A 23,640-nucleotide genomic window follows, 5' to 3' on the forward strand; every position below is an offset into this window, starting at 1 on the left:
GCTACAAAAAAGTGAGATGGAAAATCAAATGCTCATAACTGTTTGTATAAGTTAGCTTTATCACATTAGACCCCCCCCCCCCCCTTTGATTTCCTGAAAAGAGCAAACTTGAGTGTCCGCTGGCGGGTTGGTGCAGATTGTCACAATGTGATTTAGTTTTATTTCAGTGCCCAACTCGGTGCTGCAATCGGCGTTGAGCATTTCCGTATCATAAGAACATAAGAAATAGGAGCAGGAGTAGGCCAATCGGCCCCTCGAGCCTGCTCCGCCATTCAATAAGATCATGGCTGATCTGATCCTAACCGCCAATCCACTATCACAGAACCATCTCCTGAATCTAACAGAATTAGACACACGAAATAGGAGCAGGATCAGGCTACACGGCCCCTGGGCCCGCTCCGCTACCCACAGGGCCATGACCGATCCGAACCTAGACTCATGTCCAAATTCCTGCCCGCTCCCCGTAACCCTTAATTCCCTTTACTTCTAGGAAACTGTCTATTTCTGTTTTAAATTTATGTAATGATGTAGCTTCTACAGCTTTTTGGGGCAGCATATTCCATGGACCTACCACCCTCTGAGTGAAGTAGTTCCTCCTCATCTCCGTTTTGAAAGAGCAGCCCCTTATTCTAAGACTATGCCCCCTAGTTCTAGTTTCACCCATCATCGGGAACATCTTCCCCGCATCCACCCGATCCAACCCCTTCATAATCTTATATGTTTCAATAAGATCGCCTCTCATTCTTCTGAACTCCAATGAGTAGAGTCCCAATCTACTCAACCTCTCCTCATATGTCCATCCCCTCATCCCCGGGATTAACCGAGTGAACCTTCTTTGTACTGACTCGAGAGCAAGTATGTCCTTTCTTAAGTATGGACACCAAAACTGTACGCAGTATTCCAGGTGCGGTCTCACCAATACCTTGTACAACTGAAGCAATACCTCCCTATTTTTATATTCTATCCCCCTAGCAATGAAAGCCAACATTCCATTGGCCTTCTTAATCACTTGCTGCACCTGCATACTAACCTTTTGAGTTTCGTGCACCAGGACCCCCAGATCCCTTTGTACTTCAGTACTTTCCAGTTTCTTGCCATTAAGATAATAACTTGCTCTACGATTTTTCCTGCCAAAGTGCATAACCTCACACTTTCCAGTATTGTATTCCATCTGCCAAATCTCTGCCCACTTACTTAGCCTGCCTATGTCCCCTTGCAGGTTTTTTATGTCCTCCTCACTCACTACTTTCCCTCCCATCTTAGTATCATCTGCAAACTTTGATATGTTACACTCGGTCCCCTCCTCCAAATCGTTAATATAGATTGTAAAGAGTTGGGGACCCAGCACTGACCCCTGCGGAACACCACTAGTTACTGATTGCCAGTCTGAGAATGAACCATTTATCCCAACTCTCTGCCTTCTGTTAGATAGCCAATCCTCTATCCATGCCAGAATATTACCCCCAATCCTGTGATTTTTTATCTTAAGCAATAATCTTTTGTGTGGCACCTTGTCAAATGCCTTTTGGAAGTCTAAATACACTACGTCCACTGGTTCCCCTTTATCCACCCTATACGTTATTTCCTCAAAGAACTCCAGCAAATTTGTCAAACATGACTTCCCCTTCATAAAACCATGCTGACTTTGTCCTATTAAATTATGATTGTCCAAATGTCCTGTTACTGTCTCCTTAATAATGGACTCCAAAATTTTACCTACCACAGATGTTAGGCTAACTGGTCTATAGTTTCCAGCCTTCTGTCTACTGCCCTTTTTAAATAAGGGTGTTACATTAGCAGTTTTCCAGTCTGCCGGGACCTTTGCCGAGTCCAGGGAGTTTTGGAAAATTATTACCAATGCATCCACAATCCCGACCGCCACTTCCCTCAAGACCCTAGGATGTAAGCCATCAGGTCCAGGTGATTTATCCGCCTTGAGTCCCATTATTTTACCGAGTACCACTTCCTTAGTGATTTTGATCGTGTTTAGCTCCTCCCCCCCCCCCCCTTTAGCCCCCTGTTTGTCCAATGTTGGGATATTCTTAGTGTCTTCAACTGTAAAGACTGATATAAAATATTCATTCAGTGTTTTTGCCATCTCCATATTTCCCACCATTAATTTCCCGGTCTCATCCTCTAAGGGACCAACATTTACTTTAGCCACCCTTTTTCTTTTTATATAACTATAAAAACTCTTACTATCTGTTTTAATATTTTTTGCTAATTTACTTTCATAATCTATCTTCCCTTTCTTAATCAATCTTTTTGTTATTTTTTGCTGTCTTTTAAAGTTTTCCCAATCCTCTATCCTCCCACTAGATTTGGCTACCTTATATGCCCTTGTTTTTAGTCGAATACTATCCTTAATTTCTTTACTTAGCCACGGATGGCTGTCTTTTCTTTTACACCCTTTTCTTCTCAGTGGAATATATATTTTTTGGAAATTGTAAAATAACTCCTTAAATGTACACCACTGATCATGTATCGTCTTACCCTTTAATCTATTTTCCCAATCCACTCTACTCAATTCCGCTCTCATACCTTCATAGTCTTCTTTATTCAAGCTTAGCAAGCTTGTTTGAGATCCAACCTTCACACCCTCTAATTGAATATGGAATTCAACCATGTTATGGTCACTCATTCCAAGGGGATCCTTTACTAGGACATTTTTAATTAATCCCATCTCGTTACACAGGACCAGATCTAAGGTTGCTTGCCCCCTGGTCGGTTCAGTTACATACTGCTCAAGAAACCCATCCCTAATACACTCAATGAACTCATCCTCAAGGCAGCCCTGCCCAATTTGATTTGTCCAATTAATATGATAGTTAAAATCCCCCATAATTATAGATGTTCCCTTATTACAAGCCTCAACTATTTCCTGATTGATACTCCGTCCAACAGAGTTGCCACTGTTCGGAGGCCTATAGACTACGCCCACTAGTGTTTTTTTCCCCTTATTATTCCTTACCTCCACCCAAACTGTTTCATTATCCTGATCTTTTGACCCAATATCATTTCTCTGTATTACAGTGATTCCTTCCTTTATTAACATAGCCACCCCACCTCCCCTTCCTTCCTGCCTGTCCTTCCTGATCGTTAAATAACCTGGTATGTTTAATTCCCAGGCATTGTCACCCTGCAGCCATGTTTCTGTAATGGCCACAAGATCATACCCATATGTAGTTATTTGTGCCATTAACTCGTCTATTTTGTTACGAATGCTACGTGCATTCAGACAGAGAACTTTCAAAGATGTTTTGTGACACTTAGTTCCTGCTTTTGCCCTTTTTATTACTTTACCTTTTACTCCATACCTTCTGCCCCTTCCTGACACGCTCTGGTTTTTAATTTCCCCACTGCTACCTAAGTCTATGACCTTCTCTGTTGTCATTTTTATTATTTGCTCTCTAGGAACCTCCCCCCCACTAGTTAGTTTAAAGCCCTCTCTACAGCCCTAGTTATATGATCCGCCAGGACTCTAGTCCCAGCACTGGCCAAGTGAAGCCCGTCCCAACGGAACAGCTCCCTCCTGCCCCAGTACTGGTGCCAGTGTCCCAGTATCCTCTTGGAATGCTGCAATATTCTGAAAACAAGCATGGGGAGTCTCCAGTGACCACATTAATGCTTGGCACAGCTCTTGGTATACAAAATGACCTGAAAGGAGTCGGCAGCCCCGGAGAAGGCAGAGGATAAAGAGCGCGGGAGGCCGAGGACAGCGGACCTGAAAGGAGTCAGCAGCCCCGGAGAAGGCAGAGGATAAAGAGCGCGGGAGGCCGAGGACAGCGGACCTGAAAGGAGTCAGCAGCCTCGGAGAAGGCAGAGGATAATTGAGAGCAGCTGAAGGCAGTTAAGTAGGGAAACTAGGCCTATAAAAACAGGCTTTTCAGTGCGATCTGTACTGAGTGCGGTTTGTACTGAGTGCGGTTTGCACAGAGTGCTGAGAGTTGGGTGAGTGAGGGAGTTAGATGGGTGAGAAGGAGGAGCTCGCTTTTGCTTTCCCTAACTTTTCACTCTGTAGGATTTGGCTCTTACTTTACACCCCGGAAAGAGTCCGAGAGCGGGAGCAGTTAAACAACAACAACTGCAAAACCGCTAAAGTGACGTCACAACCAGGGAAGGAACTGATTGGTAAGTAGGACCTGGTGAGTATTTCTACAGTCCAATCGTTAAAGTAAAAGTAAGGTCTCTAGTTTAGAGTGAGTAGTGTTTAAAGTGAAGTAAGGTCCCTAGTGTATTTAATATTCTTTAATTTAGAGGAAGTAAAGGGAGTAAATTAAGTGTAGGACATGGCAGGGCAGCATGGAGTGCTCCTCCTGTGCTATGTGGGAAGTCAGGGACACTTTTGGTGTCCAGGGCGAACACATGTGCAGGAAGTGTCTCTAGCTGCAGCTACTCGAAATCCGCGTTTCGGAGCTGGAGCTGTGGCTGGAGTCACTGTGGAGCACCCGCGAGGCTGAGATCTTCGTGGATAGCACATTTAACAAGGTGGTCACACTGCAGGTAAAGAGTGCACAGGCAGAAAGGGAATGGGTGACAGCCAGACAGAGTAAAAGAACTAGGAAGGTAGTGCAGGAGTCCCCTGGGTCCATCTCCCTCTCCAACAGATTTTCCGTTTTGGATACTGCTGGGGGAGATGGTTTCTCAGGGGAATGCAGCAAGAGCCAAGTCCGTGGCATTGCGAAATAACAACAGAAAATGCTGGAAAAACTCAGCAGATAGACGTTCTGTGGCCGCAGATGTGACTCCAGGATAGTATGTTGCTTGCCGGGGTCAAGGATGTCACCGAGTGGCTGCAGGACATTCTGAAGGGGGAGGGTGAACAGCCAGAGGTCGTGGTCCATATCGGTATCAACGACATAGGTAGAAAGAGGGACGAGGTCCTGCAAGCAGAATATAGGGAGCTAGGAAATAAATTAAGAAGCAGGACCTCAAAGGTAGTAATCTCAGGATTACTCCCAGTGCCACGTGCTAGCGAGAGCAGAAATAGGAGAATAGACCGATGAATGCGTGGCGGGAGAGATGGTGTAGGAGGGAGGGATTTAAATTCCTGAGGCATTGGGACCGATTCTGGGGAAGGTGGGACCTGTACAAGCTGGACGGGTTACACCTTGGCAGAACCAGGACCAATATCCTCGCAGGGGGGTTTGCTAGTGCTGTTGGGAAGGATTTAAACTAGTTTGTCGGGGCTGGAAACCTAAGTGTGGGCCCAGAACAGAGAGAAACAAAGCTGGAAGTGCAAGTTAGAAAAGTAGTCGGCAAAACTAGTAGGGAGCAGAAACAAAGGCCAACAGTAAAGAGGGTCAAAGTGCAGAAAAATATTAAACAGGCAAAGTTGAAGGCACTTTATCTAAATGCACGTAGCATTCGCAACAAGTTGGATGAATTAATGGCACTAATAGAAGTAAATGGGTATGATGTCATTGCCATTACAGAGACATGGTTGCAGGGTAACCAAAGCTGGGAACTGAATGTTCCAGGGTACTCAACATTTAGGATGGACAGACAAAAAGGAAAAGGAGGTGGCGTGGCGCTGTTAATAAGGGATGAGATCGGTTTGGTAGAGATAAAAGATCTCGGCTTGGCAGATCGTGATGTAGAACTGGAATCAGTTTGGGTGGAGCAAGAAACAGCAAAGGGCGGAAAACATTGGTGGGAGTTGTGTATAGGCCACCAAACAGTAGTGGTAATGTAGGGCACAGTATCAATCAAGAGATTAGAAGTGCATGTAACAAGGGCAATACGGTAATCATGGGGGACTTTAATCTACATATTGACTGGGCAAATCAAATTACAGGAAACTTTGGTTTATCCGGAGGTTATATGTCCAGAATACTCGATCTAATGGCAAAAATCAGGAGCCGTTTTTTTAGTTCTCGTTGCTTTTTTTTTTTCCCCAGTCAGGCACTGCAAGGTCTGTAGCTATAGCAACAGCTTCAGCTAGAGATGCTTGCAGCTGCAGCCGACTGTTTAGAAGCTGTTGCTAAGCAACAGTGTTTGTTGTCAGATACGGAGATGAAAACCTCCGTATGCTTCAACATTAACTTTGTATGTCCGGCAGTTTTGATAGATCGGCAACAGCTCGGTCCCGTCGGTGCCGGATATAACAAAGTTTCCTGTACCACTAATGATGTGGAGGACGAATTCTTGGAATGCATGCGAGATGGTTTCCTGGATCAGTATGTGGAGGAACCAACCAGGAAACAGGCTATTCTGGATCTGGTACTGTGTAATGAGAAAGGGCTAATCAATAATCTTGTGGTAAAGGGACCTTTAGGGACAAGTGACCATAATATGATTGAATTTTATATTAAGTTTGAGAGTGATGTAGTCCAATCTGAAACTAAGGTCTTCAATCTAAACAGAGGAAACTACAAGGGTATGAGGGACAAGTTGGCCATGGTAGGTTGGGAGACTGCACTAAAAGCTATGAAGGTGGACATACAATGGCTAACATTCAAGGAAATAATGCATAATTTGCAACAAACATATATTCCTCTGGGGCATAAAAACCCAAAAGGAAAAGTGGCTCAACCATGGCTAGCAAAAGAAATTAAAGCTAGTATTAAGTCAAAGGAGGAAGCTTATAAAGTGGTCAGCCTGAGGATTGGGATCTTTTTAGAAATCAGCAAAGGGGGACCAAGAAATTGATAAAGAAAGGGAAAATGGAATATGAGCACAAACTAGCGAAAAATATAAAAACGGATTGTAAAAGCTCCTATAGGTATGTGAAAAGGAAAAGACTGGCGAAGGTCAATGTAGGTCCTTTAGTGTCAGAGACGGGAGAATTTATAATGGGGAATGAGGAAATGGCAGCGAAATTAAATAAATACTTTGTCTTCACGGAGGAAGACACAAAAAACCTCCCAGAAATATGAGAAAACCAAGGGTGTGGCGAGAATGAGGAACTTAAAGAAATTATTATTAGTAAAAAAAACAGTACCAGCAAAATTAATGGGACTAAAAGTCGATAAATCCCAAGGACCGGATGACCTACATCCTAGGGTTTTGAAAGAGGTGGACGCATTGGTTGTCATCTTCTGGAACGGTTCCTGCAGATTGGAGGATAGCAAATGTAACCCCGCTATTTAAGAAAGGAGGGAGAGAGAAAACGGGGAACTACAGACCTGTTAGCCTCACATCAGTAGTTGGGAAAATGCTGGAATCTATTACAGGAAACTTTGTGCTATCCGGAGGTGAGCTATCCGGCAATCTGGAGCCACCGGCAAAAATCAGCAGCCGTTTTTTATTCTTTTTGTTTGTTTTTTTTGCTTTGTTTGAACAGTCAAGCTGTGCAAGGTCTGTAGCTATAGCAACAGCTTCAGCTACAGAGCTTTAGGGCCACACCCGAGTGTTTAGAAGCTGTTGCTAAGCAACAGTGTTGTCAAATACGGCGATAAGAATCTCCGTATCTCTCAACATTAACTCTGCAGAGTACGGCACTTTTTAGGCAACGGCAGCAGCTCGGTCCCGTGGGTGCCGGATAGCACAAAGTTTCCTGTATAAAGGATGCAATAACTGGGCACTTAGAAACTAATACTAAGATTGGGCAGAGTCAACATGGATTTATGAAAGGGAAATCCTGTTTGACAAACCTATTGGAGTTCTTTGAGGATGTAACTAGTGGAGTAGACAAAGGGGAACCGGTAGATGTGGTGTATTGGATTTTCAGAAGGCCTTCGGTAAGGTCCCACACAAGTGGTTGGTGAACAAAATTAGGGCACATGGAATTGGGGGTAATATACTAGCATGGATTGAGAATTGGTTAACAGACAGAAAACAAAGAGTAGGGATAAACGGGTCTTTTCAGGATGATAGGCTGTGACTAGTGGGGTACCGCAACGATCGGCGCTTGGGCCCCAGCTATTCACAATCTATATCAATGATTTGGATGAGGTGACTAAATGTAACATTTCCAAATTTGCTGATAACACAAAGCTAGGTGGCAGTGTCAGTTGCGAAGAGGCTTCAAGAGGATCTCGACAGGCTCTGAGTGGACGAGAACATGGCAGATGGATTATAATGTGGATAAATGTGAAGTTATACACTTTGGTAGAAAAAACAGAAAAGCAGAGTATTTTCTAAATGGTGAAAGATTGGGGAATGCAGATGCTCAAAGGAACCTGGGTGTCCTTGTACATGAGTCACTGAAAGTGAATGTGCAAGTGCAGCAAGCCATTAGGAAGGCAAATGGTACGCTGGCCTTCATTACAAGAGGATTTGAGTACAGGAGTAAAGAAGCCTTCCTCCAATTATATAGGGCCTTGGTGAGACCACACCTGAAGTACTGTGTACAATTTTGGTCTCCTTACCTAAGGAAGGATATACTTGCCATAGAGGGAGTGCAACGAAGGTTGACGAGATTGATTCCTGGGATGATGGGACTGTCGTATGAGAAGAGATTGAGTAAACTAGGCCTGTATTCTCTTGAATTCAGAAGAATGAGAGGGGATCTCATTGAAGCATACAAAATTATTACAGGGATTGCTAGGGTGAATGCTGGGAGAATGTTTCCCTTGGCTGGGGAGTCTAGAACCAGGGGCCACAGCCTCAGGATAAAGGGTAGGCCATTCAGGACTAGGATGAGAAGAAATTTCTTCACACAGAGGGTGGTGAATCTTTGGAATTCTCTACCCCAGAGGGCTGTGGAGGCTCAATCATTGGGTATATTCAAAACAGAAGTCGATAGATTTTTGACTAGTAAGGGCATCAAGGGATATGGCGATAAGGCAGGTGAATGGAATTGAGGCAGAAGATCAACCATGATCTCATTGAATGGCAGAGCAGGCTCGAAGGGCCAAATGGCCTACTCCTGCTCCTATTTCTTATGTTCTTAATGCCATAAATTATGGAGGTCCTGACACACTCTCCCTCTCTCCCTGCCCCCCACCCCATCAAAGGCTTATCGAGTACCTGGTGTATGACTGTACAGAATGATTACAAGTTTGATCCCAACTATGTGCTGAGTTAGCTGGACCAAACAATTGAGGTACTACACTGCTCGGGCTAGAAAGGAGAGAAAAAGCAGTTTCTGCTCCCAATCATTAACCACGTATCCTGGCTGGAAAAATCATGTCCATGATCATCGGGTGAGAACTGGATTGGGCTTGTCTGTGATGCTGCTGTAGTCAAATAGCCTCCAGACACCCACTGACCAGTATTTACATGAAAAATGGCTACTTGAGGAAGGCACTGGAGGGTTGCTGGTGTGCATGAAACTATACCTGTTAAGAGCTTGGTCCTTAAGGAGAAAAGAGAAGATAAAAGAGAAAATCATTTGTTTTTATTTGTCGGAATAAAATCCCACTGGGAAATGTTTTGGCGGGTTGGCTGGGAATTTTTTTTTTTGACCGGGTAGGGAACCCGCTGTCCACCTGCCTCCATGCTAGTCTCCCAGATGTCGGGTCTGTCATTGCTGAACAGAACAGACCCGACACCAAGTGGCAGGGAAGGCAATTTAGATTAAGAGCTTGTTAACAGGCACTTAAAAACTATTACGATAGCAAAATACTGCAGATGTTGGAAATCCGAAATAACAACAGAAAATGCTGAAAAAACTCAGCAGGTCAGGCAACATCTGTGGAGAGAAATTTGAGTTGACGTTTCGTGTCGAACCCTTCTTCAAAACTGGAAAGAAAAGAAAATAGATCGAAGGCAGGGCTGCGATCGGGCAAAAGAAGTGAAAGAAACAAAAGAGCTAGACGAGGTGGTAATAGGCTGAGATTAGAACATAAGAACATAAGAAATAGGAGCAGGTGTAGGCCAATCGGCCCCTCGAGCCTGCTCCGCCATTCAATAAGATCATGGCTGATCTGATCCTAACTGCCAATCCACTATCACAGAACCATCTCCTGCATCTAACAGAATTAGACACACGAAATAGGAGCAGGATCAGGCTACACGGCCCCTGGGCCCCTGGGCCCGCTCCGCTAACCACAGGGCCATGACCGATCCGAACCTAGACTCATGTCCAAATTCCTGCCCGCTCCCCGTAACCCTTAATTCCCTTTACTTCCAGATTGGGTGACCGCTTTGCGGAACACCTCCGTTCAGTCCGTAAGGGTGACCCCGAGCTTCCGGTCGCCTGTCATTTTAATTCACTGCTCCATTCCCACTCGGACCTCACCGTCCTTGGCCTCTTGTATTGTTCCACGGAAGCTCAACGTAAACTTGAGGAACAGCACCTCATCTTCCGATTAGGCACTCTGCAGCCTTCCGGACTCAATATCGAGTTCAACAATTTCAGATCATAACCTCGGCCCCTATCACACATTTTTTCTTGTAATTTTTCCACTCCTTTCCCCCCCCCCTTTCCTTTTGTTTCTCTCTCACACCTGGCAGCTATCTCTTGCCCTGCCAGTACACGTTACACCTAATCTCAGCCTATTACCATCTCGTCTAGCTGTTTTGTTTCTTTCACTTCTTTTGTCCGATCGCAGCCTTGCCTTCGATCTATTTTCTTTTCTTTCCAGTTTTGAAGAAGGGTTCGACCCGAAACGTCAACTCAAATTTCTCTCCACGGATGTTGCCTGACCTGCTGAGTTTTTCCAGCATTTTCTGTTGTTACTTAAAAACTATTTTAAGCTTACCTTTAGATTTTAAGAATTTGCCTACGGCTTCCCCGCTGCTCGGAGATTGTGTGGAGGAGCATGGGATGATTTCTTAACTTGACAGCTGCAAATGGTCTATAAAAGCTCCCACTTCACAGCTGTTCACTTTCCAAGGTTAGAAGCTGTTGCTTACTGCATTTGGAAGACAGATTGACCTTTATGCAGCTTGCAAGTGTTTGGAACAAACTCTCTATCCAGTGTCACCTCATTGGAACAACCTCTCTCACCATTGACAGATCGCAGCTGTCATCTCAGCCTCACCTGCCATCTATTCCATCAGCATCGGTGCCCTTGAAAATATCTCACCTTGGTCCTCAGAATCCCACCAAGATCAGCCCCAACACCAGCAGCACCAACCACAACACCAACCTTCTCCGCAATCAGCTGGTGCTGCACAGGACACGGCATCAGCACTTGACCACATTGCTGCCCCGACGCCAGGGATGGCCTCACCATAGCCAGATTTACTTCACTTGACATTGTACACCCTGGCTGCCACATGATGCGCCAGGTTGGCACCACCCCACACCAACACCATAAAGCATCTCTACAATGCCCAAGCCATTCCTTTCACACTCATCACCATTGTGGGGGATACCATTATGTCTCACCAATCACTGCAACTCACTAAGCCACTTCTAAAGGTGCACACAAATCTGTCCAAGAACGCAAAGTGTTGAAAATAAAAATTTCAATGTTTGACAGCACATTAACAGAAACTTCACATGAACATTGGCGAAAACACCCAAGTGCCTACCCTTGTGTGTTGGTATGATGGGATGCTGATGTGGGTGAGTGTGAGGGGTGGCTAGTGAGATGGGGAAGTGATAATGTAGATAGAGAGGGGGATGGGTGGAGGTGCAAGGTAAGTTGCTGTGTGTAAAGCTGTGCAGGAGTAGGTTAGGGAAGACAGAGTAATGGTGATGTGATGAGTGGCACAGCAGGATGAGTTTGAGTATGGCTTTGCAGTAACGTTTTGTGATCTACTGAGATAATTGAAAGGTTTGTGCCACTGCAGCCTGGTCCTTCTAACCACGTCCCTGCTTGTGTCCTCCTGTGCAATGTGCAACCAGGCTGCGTTGATCTCCTGGGGAGGTCTCTTCCGCCCATTGGAAGGGAAGAGAAACCTCCCTGCGTGGAGTGAGTCATGGGAGAGCCTGGGTGCAGCCGTGCACCTCTGTGCAGTGCTTTTCAGTGTTTGCAGCACCTCAATGCTGTAGAACACTTACAACACAACTATCAAAATCAATTTGCGCATGGTCCCTTTAAGGAAACCGGCTGATGACATGTCAAGTGACGTCATCAGACCCGGTTCCTTCAGTCAGCAGGGAAATGTGCTGGGTGGACTTAACAAGCCCAATCAACGTAAAATCATTTCGCAGAGCGGGCTGGAGCCACCGACCCCGCCTCGGTAGGCGAAGTCGCGGCCCCAGTGTCTTAATTGCGGTGTCCCCCTATTGGCATAAACATGGTAGCCCCTAAATGAGCTAAGTGCTCAAATTCTAGAATGTAATTTTGAAAAAATAGATAATTGGCGTCCATTAATTATAATCGTAAGTAGATAATGGCCCAGAAATTCGGGTCTCCACGGGTGAGTACGTGTTGGGTACTCACCCGTAAGCCCAATGGAAGTGCTGGTTTCGTGCATGCACTGCGCTTGCGCGGGAAACTGGCACTTCCGTTCCCCTGAAAGAAGGGATTCAGAGGTGGAACGCGTGCGCAGGAGAGGCAGCGCGTGCGCATTGAACTTACGTTTTTTTGGCAGGTTTTCCCGGGAAGGTAAGTCTCCAGGAGTTACACTTGTAAAAAGCAGGCGCAAGGCCTGCTTTTTACAAGGCAAGTGGTGAATTAATTAAAATTAAAACATTTTTTCCACAGGTTTATTATTTTTAAATACTTTAAAGATAGGTACAGGTAGACTATCCTTTATCCGAACTTCCGAAAACCTCTAAAAACCGAGCGTAAGTCGTGCGCACGACATGACCAGAGTGGCACACGACTTACGCTGAGCAGGGCAGAGGGTCACAGAGTTCCCTCCTGGGTAGGAGATTGCAGGCCGAGCCGGGCAGTGTGAAGGAGGTACCGGGAGAGTGAACCCAACAATACAGCGGCCCGTCCGATATTCTTTTCTCCCCCCGACCCGACCCGAACTGAACCGCGGCCCGTCCGATATTCTTTTCTCTCCCCGCCCCCCCCCCCCCCCCCCCACCCGACCTGACCCCTGACCCGAACCGCGGCCCGTCCGATATTCTTTTCTCCCCCCCCACCCGACCCCCGACCTGATTTGCGGGCCAGCTTAGTAGGAGTCAGCCGATATCCGGCTTTACAGAGAAGCAGGAAGGGGAATGAGACACGGAACAGTCGCAAGAGGTAGCCTGAACTTTTAAAATTTATATTAAATACAAATTTCCCAGTCTTATAATACCTTCTGAAATCCGAAAACCGAAACTCAGCTGGTCCCAAGGCTTTCGGATAAGGGATAGTGTACCTATATGTTTATTTTTAGCTCCATTAGAAAATAAAATGATTTTTCTTCAAAAATTTAAATTATTGTTTAAAATAGTTATTTCATGTAATTTATAGTTTATTTTTAAAATGTGATTTTTAAAAATTTATTTGAAGATTTAGTGTTTTGGGGCTTATATTTATAGGTTTGACAGGTCAAACTTATGAATGAAGCATTCCCTACTCCCATTGGCTCCCCATGGCCCACGTGATCCCAGGGGACGCATCGAACTAACTGCGCCCCTGGGATACGCAAGCACTGCGCGCCGGCAGTTGGAGGAGGCCCAGGATCGGAATTCCACGGGGGCTCACAGCTCAACGGCTGGCGCGCAAGGTAAGTGCAGGTCGGGGGCTTGCACCTGCGGGATGCCCCCGACCTGAATTTCTGGGCCAAAACGGACAGTTTTGGCCAAATGATGTCCAAGTTATTAATCTGAGCAAGTAAGGTAGATAGTTGGGTATATGACTAAACTTGATCCCAGGGCATACGGGCAAATTATGTCCAACATTATGAGTTTATCTAGGATTTATTAACAAGATCATTTCCGAAGCAAACATGTTTAATTGCTAATAATTATCTCGTGCTACCAACGAGCTGTTCTTGTGAAACTCCTTGTTTGCCGGTGGAAATCTCCTCTTGCGGTGTTGATGCATGTGTGAGCAGAAGCTTAGTCCCATGAAATTCTTGTGGTGGAGATACACCCGCGTAAAATTCCTGATGATTGTGAAAATGCCATGTTAGTAACTTTCTTTTTATATTGTTGTGTTAGGTGAGCAATAACGAAATGGTTGCACTTCAGCGACAGCCAAACAATCCCTACGACAGAAATGCAGTCCAAGTAAATAATGTGAACGGTATTCAGGTGGGACATATCAAACGGGAGCTGGCAGCACCCCTGGCCTTCATCCTGGATAATAAACTCGCCAGGGTTGAAGGGTGAGTAAGCATGTTCAGTCCTGAGTTACAGAACAATAAGAGACTCTGTTCAGCATGGACCTTTTGTGAATTCTAGTAGCGCTTTGGAAGAAGTGGAGTGCGTTGAACTTCGTATCAAGATTTTGAATTTTAATATAAATTCTATTGTGAGAGAGAGAATATTACCTCGGGTTGCCTGATTTGAGATTCGGAACTGAGTGCAGGCAATTGCTAAATAAATGTTTGTACCGCTATGGTGCTCAGTGCATTGGAACAACAATGTACTGCACCGTGAGTGACTAGACGTTGGCACTCCTGGGTCATGCAAGTACTGGCTAGATGCAAACTAAGCTTCCTTTTTCGTGTACTGTCAGCTTGGCTCAGTTGGTATCACTCTTGCTGTTGAGTCAGAAGAATGTGGGATCAAGCCCCAGTACAGGACATGAACATCTCATCTAGGCTGACCTAGAATTGAGAGAGTGCTGCACTGTTGTCGATGCCGTCCTTTGGATAAGAACTTAAATCTGTTTGGATGGACATTAAAGATTCTATTTGAAGAAGAGCATTGCGTTCTCTGAGTCTGGCCAACATTCCTCCCTCAATCAACACCACCAAAAATAACGTAACTGGTCATTGATCCCATTGCTGTTTATGGAATCTTTCTGTCTGCAAAGTGACCGCCATGGTTGCCTGCACAACAGCAGTGGCTGCACTTCAAAAGTAAATCTTTTATTGTGAAGTGCTTTTGGGCAGCCTGAGTAACTTGCTAAGGTGCGACATAAATGTAAGCTCTTTCTTTACTCTGCACCAACAGTTTGGCCAGATTTACCTGTACATTGTATGCAGTGAAATCATAAACATCATAAGAACATAAGAAATAGGAGCAGGAGTAGGCCAATCGGCCCCTCGAGCCTGCTCCGCCATTCAATAAGATCATGGCTGATCTGATCCTAACTGCCAATCCACTTTGACAGGACTATCTCCTGAATCTAACAGAATTAGACACACGAAACAGGAGCAGGATCAGGCTACACGGCCCCTGGGCCCGCTCCGCTACCCACAGGGCCATGACCGATCCGAACCTAGACTCATGTCCAAATTCCTGCCCGCTCCCCGTAACCCTTAATTCCCTTTTCTTCTAGGAAACTGTCTATTTCTGTTTTAAATTTATGTAATGATGTAGCTTCTACAGCTTTTTGGGGCAGCATATTCCATGGACCTACCACCCTCTGAGTGAAGTAGTTCCTCCTCATCTCAGTTTTGAAAGAGCAGCCCCTTATTCTAAGACTATGCCCCCTAGTTCTACTTTCACCCATCATCTGGAACATCCTCCCTGCATCCACCCGATCCAACCCCTTCATAATCTTATATGTTTCAATAAGATCGCCTCTCATTCTTCTGAACTCCAATGAGTAGAGTCCCAATCTACTCAACCTCTCCTCATATGTCCATCCCCTCATCCCCGGGATTAATCGAGTGAACCTTCTTTGTACTGACTCGAGAGCAAGTATGTCCTTTCTTAAGTATGGACACCAAAACTGTATGCAGTATTCCAGGTGCGGTCTCACCAATACCTTGTACAACTGAAGCAATACCTCCCTATTTTTATATTCTATCCCCCTAGCAATGAAAGCCAACATTCCATTGGCCTTCTTAATCACTTGCTGCACCTGCATACTAACCTTTTGAGTTTCGTGCACCAGGACCCCCAGATCCCTTTGTACTTCAGTACTTTCAAGTTTCTTGCCATTAAGATAATAACTTGCTCTACGATTTTTCCTGCCAAAGTGCATAACCTCACACTTTCCAGTATTGTATTCCATCTGCCAAATCTCTGCCCACTTACTTAGCCTGTCTATGTCCCCTTGCAGGTTTTTTTATGTCCTCCTCACTCACTACTTTCCCTCCCATCTTAGTATCATCTGCAAACTTTGATGTGTTACACTCGGTCCCCTCCTCCAAATCGTTAATATAGATTGTAAAGAGTTGGGGACCCAGCACTAACCCCTGCGGAACACCACTGGTTACTGATTGCCAGTCTGAGAATGAACCATTTATCCCAACTCTCTGCCTTCTGTTAGATAGCCAATCCTCTATCCATGCCAGAATATTACCCCCAATCCCGTGATTTTTTATCTTAAGCAATAATCTTTTGTGTGGCACCTTGTCAAATGCCTTTTGGAAGTCTAAATACACTAGTTCACCTTTATCCACCCTATATGTTACTTCCTCAAAGAACTCCAGCAAATTTGTCAAACATGACTTCCCCTTCATAAAACCATGCTGACTTTGTCTTATTAAATTATGATTATCCAAATGTCCTGTTAATGTCTCCTTCATAATGGACTCCAAAATTTTACCTACCACAGATGTTAGGCTAACCGGTCTATAGTTTCCAGCCTTCTGTCTGCTGCCCTTTTTAAATAAGGGTGTTACATTAGCAGTTTTCCAGTCTGCCGGGACCTTTGCTGAGTCCAGGGAGTTTTGGAAGATTATTACCAATGCATCCACAATCCCTACCGCCACTTCCCTCAAGACCCTAGGATGTAAGCCATCAGGTCCAGGTGATTTATCCGCCTTGAGTCCCATTATTTTACCGAGTACCACTTCCTTAGTGATTTTGATCGTGTTTATCTCCTCCCCCCCCCCCCCCCCCCCCCATAGCCCCCTGCTTGTCAAGTGTTGGGATATTCTTGGTGTCCTCTACTGTAAAGACTGATACAAAATATTCATTCAGTGTTTTTGCCATCTCCATATTTCCCACCATTAATTTCCCGGTCTCATCCTCTAAGGGACCAACATTTACCTTAGCCACCCTTTTTTCTTTTTATATAACTATAAAAACTCTTAGTATCTGTCTTTATATTTTTTGCTAATTTACTTTCATAATCTATCTTCCCTTTCTTAATCAATCTTTTTGTTATTTTTTGCTGTCTTTTAAAGTTTTCCCAATCCTCTATCCTCCCACTAGATTTGGCTACCTTATATGCCCTTGTTTTTAGTCGAATACTATCCTTAATTTCTTTACTTAGCCACGGATGGCTGTCTTTTCTTTTACACCCTTTTTTTCTCAGTGGAATATACTTTTTTTGGAAGTTGTAAAATAACTCCTTAAATGTACACCACTGATCATGTATCGTCTTATCCTTTAACCTATTTTCCCAATCCACTTTACTCAATTCTGCTCTCATACCTTCATAGTCTCCTTTATTCAAGCTTAGCACGCTTGTTTGAGATACAACCTCCTCACCCTCCAACTGAATATGGAATTCAACCATGTTATGGTCACTCATTCCAAGGGGATCCTTTACTAGGACATTTTTAATTAATCCTGTCTCGTTACACAGGACCAGATCTAGGGTTGCTTGCCCCCTGGTTGGTTCAGTTACATACTGCTCAAGAAACCCATCCCTAATACACTCTATGAACTCCTCCTCAAGGCAGCCCTGCCCAATTTGATTCGTCCAATTTATATGATAGTTAAAATCCCCCATAATTATAGATGTTCCCTTATTACAAGCCTCAACTATTTCCTGATTGATACTCCGTCCAACCGAGTTGCGACTGTTCGGAGGCCTATATACTACGCCCACTAGTGTTTTTTTCCCCTTATTATTCCTTATCTCCACCCAAACTGTTTCATTACCCTGATCTTTTGACCCAATATCATTTCTCTGTATTACAGTGATTCCTTCCTTTATTAACATAGCCACCCCACCTCCCCTTCCTTCCTGCCTGTCCTTCCTGATTGTTAAATAACCTGGTATGTTTAATTCCCAGGCATTGTCACCCTGTAGCCATGTTTCTGTAATGGCCACAAGATCATACCCATATGTAGCTATTTGTGCCTTTAACTCGTCTATTTTGTTACGAATGCTATGTGCATTCAGATAGAGAACTTTCAAATATGTTTTGTGACACTTAGTTCCTGCTTTTGCCCTTTTTATTACTTTACCTTTTACTCCACACCTTCTGCCCCTTCCTGACACGCTCTGGTTTTTAATTTCCCCACTGCTACCTAAGTCTTTGACCTTCTCTGTTGTCATTTTTATTATTTGTTCTCTAGGAAGCTCCCCCCCACTAGTTAGTTTAAAGCCCTCTCTACAGCCCTAGTTATATGATCCGCCAGGACTCTAGTCCCAGCACTGGCCAAGTGAAGCCCGTCCCAATGGAACAGCTCCCTCCTGTCCCAGTACTGGTGCCAGTGTCCCAGGAAGCAAAACCCATTTCTCCCACACCAGTCTTTGAGCCACGCATTTAACTCTCTTATTTTATTTGTCCTAGCCAAATTCGCTCGTGGCTCAGGTAATAATCCAGAGATTATTACCCTTGTGGTTCTGCTTTTTAATTTGGCCCCTAGCTGCTCAAACTCCCTCAGCAGAACCTCCTTCCTTGTCCTATCTATGTCGTTGGTACCAACATGGACCACGACAACTGGATCCTCCCCCTCCCACTCCAAGTTTCTATCCAGCCCAGAGGAGATGTCCTTAACCCTGGCACCGGGTAGGCAACACAGCCTACGGGACTCTCGCTCTTGGCTGCAGAGAACTCTATCTATCCCCCTAATAATACTATCCCCTACCACTACAACATTTCTATTTACTCCCCCCTCTTGAATGGCCCCCCTCTCCACGGTGCTGTGGCCAGGTTGCTCATCCTCCCTGCAGCCCCTGCTTCCGTCCCCACAGGGAGTAAGAAGCTCGAACCTGTTGGACAAGAGCAAGGGCTGCGGCTCCTCCAACACTACCTTCTGGATCCCCGTACCTGCCTCACTCGTAGTCACACCGTCCTGTCCCTGACCATGGGCTACATCTGAATTAATTAACTTCATAGGTGTGACCACCTCCTGATACACAGAGTCCAGGTACTTCTCCCCCTCCCTGATGTGTCGCAGTATCTGAAGCTCAGACTCCAGCTCATCAACACGGAGCTGGAGATCCTGTAGCTGATAAAGTTTACAAATTCATTAGTGCACCAGAGGAAATGTTCCGCTAACACGTCTTAATGCAGATCTCGGAAGACAATCCCATGCTTGTACTAGTGATCTTTCTACTTCCCTCACCAGCCATCCCTGTGGCCTACCTGAATGAGGCTGCCAATTCTGTGCTGCATTAGTAATGATGCCGAGGGTGTGTAATTAGGGGCAAAATAGACTTTTTGCGAAATGGACGTGAGTTAAAGGAACAGGAACAAAATCGACATGCAGTTTTCATGGAGAAAATAAGACAAAATTGTAGACCTAGAAGGGGGCTGGAAATGATCTTCGGTGGCAAGTGTAAAACCTGCGATAACTAATCGGCAGCCCGTTTAAGACTCCGCCTGATTTTCCTTTCTATTGAAGTGAATTGAAAAGCAAAAATCGGGTGGTGTGTAAAACAGGCTCCCGGTTCGTCATCGTGCTTTTTACACTGCCAAGGATCAATTTGACCTCCAGAATTTCTAAATTGGAGTAATTTAGAGTCTGGCAGTAAATATAACTTGGGTGCAGTTTTGGGAGAGCCTTGTGTTTCCATCCCCATGCTGGCGGGTGCTTCACATGCAGAATAGTAGCATATCTACTTTGACGTACTGTCAGGGTTTTGTCTGTTGTCTGTTGAGGTTTAGTGGTTGCTGCAGAAAACGGAGTCGGGGGCATCAATTTAAACTGTCAATTTAAAGTTCACTCTAGAGGAGACAGAAAATTGCAAAAAAAACATTGTCGTGAAGGGGGTTTGTTAAAGGGGAAGGCAAGTACAGCCAGGCACTTGATTTTTAAAATTAGTTCAGCATTATCTGGTTTGCGGAGTTCCTGTGGCGATGTCATTTTGAAAAATAACTAGCATATACAAATGGAGGGGGGGGCGGAGGTGGCGCGCGGGGAACGGCTTGGGACTCATCTCGGGCGAATTGCTTTAAAGTTCTTGGTCAGTGCACACTTGAGAGTTTTTACACTGCAGTGCCGGTTTTAGGAGAAGGAACATTACCAGCCTCCTAGTGGCTGCTCCATGTGTCGCTGATGTCCCATCGGGTGCGTGGCCAGAGGAGGAGCCAGCAGCTTGTCAGACTCACAGTGTGCCGGCGGTTTTGTGTTTCCGATTGGCAGGAAAACCTTGGGTTTGTTGTCGGCTGCTGCTTTATTAACCAGGGGTTGGTTGGGGGTAGCGGGGGGGCTGGTGAAATGCCTGTGAACCACTGCAGTTGTGGAGAACTGTCTGTTTTTCTTTTCCCAATAGGGTAGTTCCTTACGGTGCTAACAACGTGTTCACCATGCCTGTGCAGCTTTCTTTTTGGGGAAAAGAAGAAAACCGCGACACTGTTCTGGAAAGGTTGAAGAGACATGGGTTTAAACTGGCACCTCCCACAAAAGGTAAATACCGGTTGACCGAATTAGATACCACTTTTATATATAAAACCAATACCCTAGCCATTTTGGGCCTCTACAGCATAGGTCCTTGCCTTCGATGATCTTGTTACCTTAACCTATAGCCAGGCAGGGAGCCTTCAGTAAGGGGTAAGGTGTCGCCACCCAAGTGAGCCAAGTTTCCTTCAAAGCATTGACGTGGCTTAGATGGAAACATAGCTCATAGGCGGTGACACCTTGCCCTGTACTGAAGCTTCCCCGCCTGGCTATACTTTTTACCACCTTCTGTGGTGGGGTGGCCCTCATCACCCAATCACATCTTGGCATCCTTCCATACCCTGGCACCACCTCCTTTTGAGCACTTCACCTTGTTCCACCCCTCTCGCTTCTTTAAAACCCTTGTTCTCTACTGCCTCTTGAGCCCCACCCCCAGAACCTCTCGGCTTTGTGCCTTCCACCCTGGTCCAGCAAGAAAGAAAGAGACTTGCATTTCTATAGCCCCTTTCAGGACGTCCCAAGGCCTTTTACTGCCAATGAAGCACGTTTGAAGTGCATTTGCTATTGTAATGTAGGAAATGTGGCAGCCAGTTTGTGCACAGCAGTCTCCCACAAACGGCAATTAAATAAATGACCAGATAATCTGTTTTTGTTGGTTGAGGGATAAACATTGGCCACGACACCAGGGAGAACTCCCCAGCTATTCTTGGAAAAGTGCTGTGGGATCTTTTACTTCCAGCCGAGAGGTCAGATGGGGCCTCAGTTTAATGTCTCATCCAAAAGATGTCACCTCAGACAGTGCGGCGCTCCCTCAGTACTGCACTGACATGCCAGACTAGATTATGTGCTCGAGTCCCTGGAGTGGGCTTGAACGCACAACCTTCTGACTCGAGAGTGCTTCCACTGAGCCGAGGCTGACACTACTGCGCATCCTTCTGCCTTACCATTGGTTGGAGAGGCTTCAGCCATCTGAGCCACACTCCCGAACTCCCTCCCTACATCATTTCATCTCACTAAATCTCTTCGCCTTCAAAAGCTTCCTTGAGACCACCTCCTTCTGCAGTTTCCCTGAGCGTGCCCCCTCCCCAACTTATATACTAGTCTGACACCCAACTATGAAGCCCTTTGGAAAGCTGTACATTGTTATATAAATGGAAGTTGCCTATCAATGGATAGAGTGCATCGTATGGCTAATACTGTGTTTGATTGATGTGAACTATTATCAGGCAATATAGCAGTTTAACCCAAAGTTCTTTTTTAGGCGGTGAGATTGCTGAGATGTGGTCTGGAATGGGATCTGCAAGACCTGGTCCGAGTTACAAAGCTCCTGTGCACACTGCTGTGCAGATGACAGCTGAACAGGTAAGGTGTTTTGTCTGTTCAATTGCAGCCCCTCGGCTAGCAATGCAGGAATTTCCCACACTACTTTTGGCAAATTTTCTTGGCCAGCGATATTTCGTATGAGAATATAACTGTCGGTTGAGGTCTTTATATATAAAACAAATTGTAAATGTCAAATGTAAGTGGATCGATGTTCTAATGTAAAACTAGAGCTTAGTGGATGTGTTGCGCAGTGTGGAATTGAGCCATACTGACTCCCGCTGTCGTGGTTCCTTGGGCGCATGATTGTTCATGTGTGCTCCAGGAGAGTGAGTGTCAGTAGGTTGTCCTGCTGTGGTGCACATTACAGATGAGCCTGAGCCTGATCCTGCCTTTGCCCAACCCTCTGCACATGCATTCTCTCCAGCAGGAAGCCTGGCTTTCCTTTTTATACACTTCCTCTAACTGCTTGCCCCAGTTAAGATCGCTTAACCGCACACAAGGTAGCGATTGAACCCGGGACCTTTCTAGTCTGTGGCTCAGCAGCATGTGTCGATGGCTTCTTTACCCACAGTGCCATATATTATACATACATTTATTTATATATTGGCCAAAGTCTGTTATCTGCCTTCAGTTGGTAGTATGCTACATTCTGTAGCTTGACAGGATATTCATGCTGTACTTGTACAAGTGTAAAACTATAAATTTCAATCATGGAATCTGCCTTTATTGATGCTTATTTGCTGCTCAATATGAGATGCACATGACCGGTTTTGTTATCCTTTTACAGTTGAAGAATGAATTTGACAAGATATTCGAAGATCTGAAAGAACACGACAAGACTCGGGAAATGGAACCAGCTGAGGTCAAATACACCATTATTTCACTGTTGCTATTGGGGAAGTTGATGTAATTGGGTGAAAATGCTACGAGTGCAAAGTGCTCTGCTTTCCTGTGAAGCGTCTTGGGACGTTTTACTACGTTGAAGGTGCTATATAAATGCAAGTTGTTGATTTTTGTGCACTGGTCTTTAGTGAAAGCGCTGTAAGCACCTTTAAGGAATTTAGGCTCCCAGCCTGGAATGCACTGATCAGGGATTTTTGTTAGGGGCAGGTCAGCAGTGGGGAAAGAGGATAGGCATGGGTGGTCGGGTGAGGCCGGCAAGAGACAGCAGGAGCCAATGGGGAAGCATCAATATCCTCCCCAAAAGATTTAGAAAAGTGCTCACTTAGCTGGGAAACTCTGTCATTGAGGACAACAGTCAACAAATCCAATAGAATATGACAAGTAGAACCAGTAGGATACAAGTCAGAGGAAGTCATGATCAAACTTTACCGTGCTCCGTTCAGATTGCAACTTGAGTACTGTGTCCAGTTTTGTGAGCGAGTCATTCAAGCACTGGAGGTAAGAGAAGAGACACAGGCCTGACCCCTAGTGTTAGAGGCCTGAGTTATGAGGAAAGATTGGAGAATCGGACATTTAGCCGGGCACTCCAGCTAGTAGAAGTATAAGAACATAAGAAATAGGCGCAGTAGTCGGCCATTTGGCCCCTCGAGCCTGCTCCACCATTCAATAAGATCATGGCTGATCTTATACCTCAACTCCACTTTCCTGCACTATCCCCATATCCCGCGATTCCCTTAATATCCAAAAATCTCTGTCTTGAATATACTCAACGACTGAGCCTCCACTGGCTTCTGGGGTAGAGAATTCCAAAGATTCATCACCCTCTGTGTGAAGAAATTTCTCCTCATCTCAGTCCTAAATGGCCGACCCCTTATTCTGAGACTGTGACCCCTGGTTCTAGACTCCCCAGCCAGGGGAAACATCCTCCCTGCATCTACCCTGTCAAGCCCTGTAAGAATTTTGTATGTTTCAATGAGATCACCTCTCATTCTTCTAAACTCCAGAGAATATAGGCCTCGTATAAGGGAATGGGAAGAGGTAAAATA

General features: G+C 45.2%; 1 protein-coding gene across 1 annotated transcript in view; it reads left to right on the forward strand.

Annotated features, from left to right (window-relative positions):
• Positions 1–23,640, forward strand: part of hltf (helicase-like transcription factor) — a 94,076-nt gene that overhangs the window by 14,942 nt on the left and 55,494 nt on the right. The window contains exons 3-6 of the mRNA XM_085989839.1: positions 13,886–14,052; positions 20,244–20,377; positions 21,630–21,730; positions 22,479–22,553. Coding sequence (XP_085845965.1) covers positions 13,886–14,052; positions 20,244–20,377; positions 21,630–21,730; positions 22,479–22,553 — 477 coding nt within the window. The remainder of the gene's footprint in view (positions 1–13,885; positions 14,053–20,243; positions 20,378–21,629; positions 21,731–22,478; positions 22,554–23,640) is intronic.

This window comes from Somniosus microcephalus, chromosome 6 (assembly GCF_052327205.1).
Source record: "Somniosus microcephalus isolate GS21.2 chromosome 6, FLI_Smic_1.0, whole genome shotgun sequence".
Classification (NCBI taxonomy): domain Eukaryota; kingdom Metazoa; phylum Chordata; class Chondrichthyes; order Squaliformes; family Somniosidae; genus Somniosus; species Somniosus microcephalus.